Source organism: Salvelinus sp. IW2-2015, unplaced genomic scaffold (assembly GCF_002910315.2).
Source record: "Salvelinus sp. IW2-2015 unplaced genomic scaffold, ASM291031v2 Un_scaffold11817, whole genome shotgun sequence".
Lineage (NCBI taxonomy): Eukaryota > Metazoa > Chordata > Actinopteri > Salmoniformes > Salmonidae > Salvelinus > Salvelinus sp. IW2-2015.
The window spans coordinates 1-2,863 of NW_019953074.1; the positions used below are offsets into that span (position 1 = coordinate 1).

The following is a 2,863-nucleotide window of genomic DNA, read 5'->3' on the forward strand; positions in this document are numbered from 1 at the left end:
CAGTCATTCAGCAGGGTTCTCCGTCCATGGGATATATTGTCCCCGTCCAGTCATTCAGCAGGGTTCTCCGTCCATGGGATATATTGTCCCCGTCCGTCAGCACCATCTAGTAAATCATTTTTACCGATGCATTTAATTTACTTCATCTTCAACTTATTGTAAAGCATCGCTGGGGCAAATACTTCCATTTTTTCCCCCAGCAGGGACCACACCCCTATATTAAAAAGGTATGCACTTAATGTACTGTAAATCACTTAGGATAAAAGTGTCTGCTAAGTTTTATATATATTGTATATATTCGAAAAGCACTAAATAACCCAAACGCGATGCATTCTCTCTTTTCGCCTCAAAATATTGGATGAGAAGGTCAGAAGGGACTTGGATGTTTTCCTCTAAAGTGTTTTGAGAAGGAGAGGATGAGTGAGCATGTGAAAGAGCCCTAGAAAAGCGCTATATAAACCCAATGTATCATCACAGATTCCATGGTGGCATCAGAATAACAGTAGCCTCGATAAGGCGTCTGCATGCGTCCCAGCAGAAACCGTTGGGAAGAGTTCCTGCATATATTATTGCAACATTTTGGGAAGTTTTGTTTGTTTGTTTTGGACTTCGGTGAGGTTTTCTTCTTCTCTTCTCCCGACTGTTCGGGCACACACAAATGTTTCCGAGACAAGCCGAAGTCCACGCCCCATTTGTCAGTGATTGGTCAACAGTAGAGATTCTTCAATTAAAGTTGTTGTCACTCAACAAGAGACGACTCGTTTTCATGCAAATTTTTGTCATTGAGAAATACTGCACTAAATATCTTAGTTAGACGTAAAATCACGACTAAGATCTCCTCCGCAAAAAACACCAAGATGAGTTCTCTTAGATTAATTCTGACTATTTTGAGGAAGTGTATACAGGCTACGGCATCTCAAAATGGACAAACAGTACTATCGCCGCTTTAAAAAATAATAATTCAAGCCAAGGTCCTTTTAAGGGATTATGCAGCCGAACTGAAGCATGCTGATGCCTTTATAGAGTCTTACATCGACAGAGGCCTGGTCATCAGCGGGTAGTGTGTGTGGTGTGTGCGTGCGTGCGTGCGTGCGTGGTGTGGCGTGTCTTACATCGACAGCGGCTTGGTCGTCAGTGGGCAAGTAGTAGTGTGTGACCACGGTGTTGGTCACCTTGACGATGCCAACGTCAAACCACTGGTTGTCTTTCTTCACCGGGGCTTTGGCCACCGCAGGAGGAGCTCCTTGCCTCTAAATGAACAATATGGGAGTATTAGAAGGCACGGTAATAATCTGGAGGATTAGAAGACATGGTAATAATCTGGAGGATTAGAAGGCAAGGTAATAATCTGGAGGATTAGAAGGCAAGGTAATAATCTGGGAGGATTAGAAGGCAAGGGTAATAATCTGGAGGATTAAAGAAACAAGGTAATAATCTGGAGGATTAGAAGACAGGTAATAATCTGGAGGATTAGAAGGCATGGTAATAATCTGGAGGATTAGAAGACATGGTAATTCTGGAGGTTTAGAAGACATGGTAATAATCTGGAGGATTAGAAGGCATGGTAATAATCTGGGGAATTAGAAGGCATAGTGTAATATCTGGCAGGATTAGAAGACAAGGTAATAATCTGGAGGATTAGAAGACAAGGTAATAATCTGGAGGATTAGAAGACAAGGTAATAATCTGGAGGATTAGAAGGCATGGTAATAATCTGGAGGATTAGAAAACAAGGTAATAAACACCCTTTAACATCTAGCTCTGGAAATAGGGTCAAAAATATTTTATTTTTTGACAACATATTCTACTTATTCAGACAGTAAATCTCAAGAAAACTAATCATTTTTCAGTATCAAGAGGTGAACATAAAACTCGAGACATCTAACAATGACAGAAATTCTGACAAGGTTCAGTCCACTCACCCCCGCAGCTGACTCTATGCCGTTAGCCACCTCTGCCAGGGTCGCAGCTGCCTGCATCTTAGCCGGACTGGCCACCATCATGGGCTGAGTCTTAGCCGGGATAGCCACCATCATGGGCTGAGTCTTAGCCGGGCTGGCCACCATCATGGGCTGAGTCTTAGTCGGGCTGGCCACCATCATGGGCTGAGTCTTAGCCGGGCTGGCCACCATCATGGGCTGAGTCTTAGCCGGGCTGGCCACCATCATGGGCTGAGTCTTAGCCGGGATAGCCACCATCATGGGCTGAGTCTTAGCCGGGTTTGTCACCACCATGGTGCAGGTTGGGGCTAGCCGGGCCACAGCCTGGGTCACTGCTGCAGCCAGCTCCTGGCCGTTACTCTCTGACGCTGGGTCGTTCAGGCTGTCTGCTGGGGCCAGGCCCTCGGTGGGCTGGGTCAAATCAAACTTCATTTATAGAGCACATTTCTTAAAAAAAAWAAAATCTGTTCAAAGTGCTAAACAGAAAATAAAGAGAGAACACCAAAACCAATCGATTTATAGATTTAATACGTAACGCTTCACACGCGTCGGTCCCCGGTTCAAATGTTTAACATGAGTGCATTGGTCCGCGGGACCCCAAACCGACCCAAATGTATCATGCATCGGTCTCAAAATCAATTAAAACGTTACGAATCGCTGGTTCACATTTTTTTCCCACCCATCTGAAACTACCCCCCTACCTTCCAAAAAAAAGGGACATTTTCTGACAACGATGTCCTCTGCTCCAGTGTCAATCTAAACATGCAACTGGGACCCCCTACAGCCCTTACACTGGTTTCTACTTAACTGGGAGCTTGCTGCTGGTTTCTACTTAACTGGGAGCTTGCTACAGGCCTTATGCTGGTTTCTACTTAACTGGGAGCTTGCTACAGCCCTCCCTACACTGGTTTCTACTTAACTGG

At 44.8% G+C, this 2,863-nt stretch overlaps 1 protein-coding gene across 1 annotated transcript; it reads right to left on the bottom strand.

Annotated features, from left to right (window-relative positions):
* Positions 1-491: 491 nt before the first annotated feature.
* LOC112080109 (host cell factor 1) lies at positions 492-2,466 on the bottom strand. Its single transcript, XM_024145882.2, has 2 exons — positions 1,923-2,466; positions 492-1,250 (listed from the first exon to the last, which is right to left on the bottom strand). The coding sequence occupies exons 1-2, from the start codon at positions 2,370-2,372 to the stop codon at positions 978-980; spliced, it is 723 nt and encodes a 240-aa protein (XP_024001650.1). The 5' UTR covers positions 2,373-2,466; the 3' UTR covers positions 492-977.
* Positions 2,467-2,863: the final 397 nt, after the last annotated feature.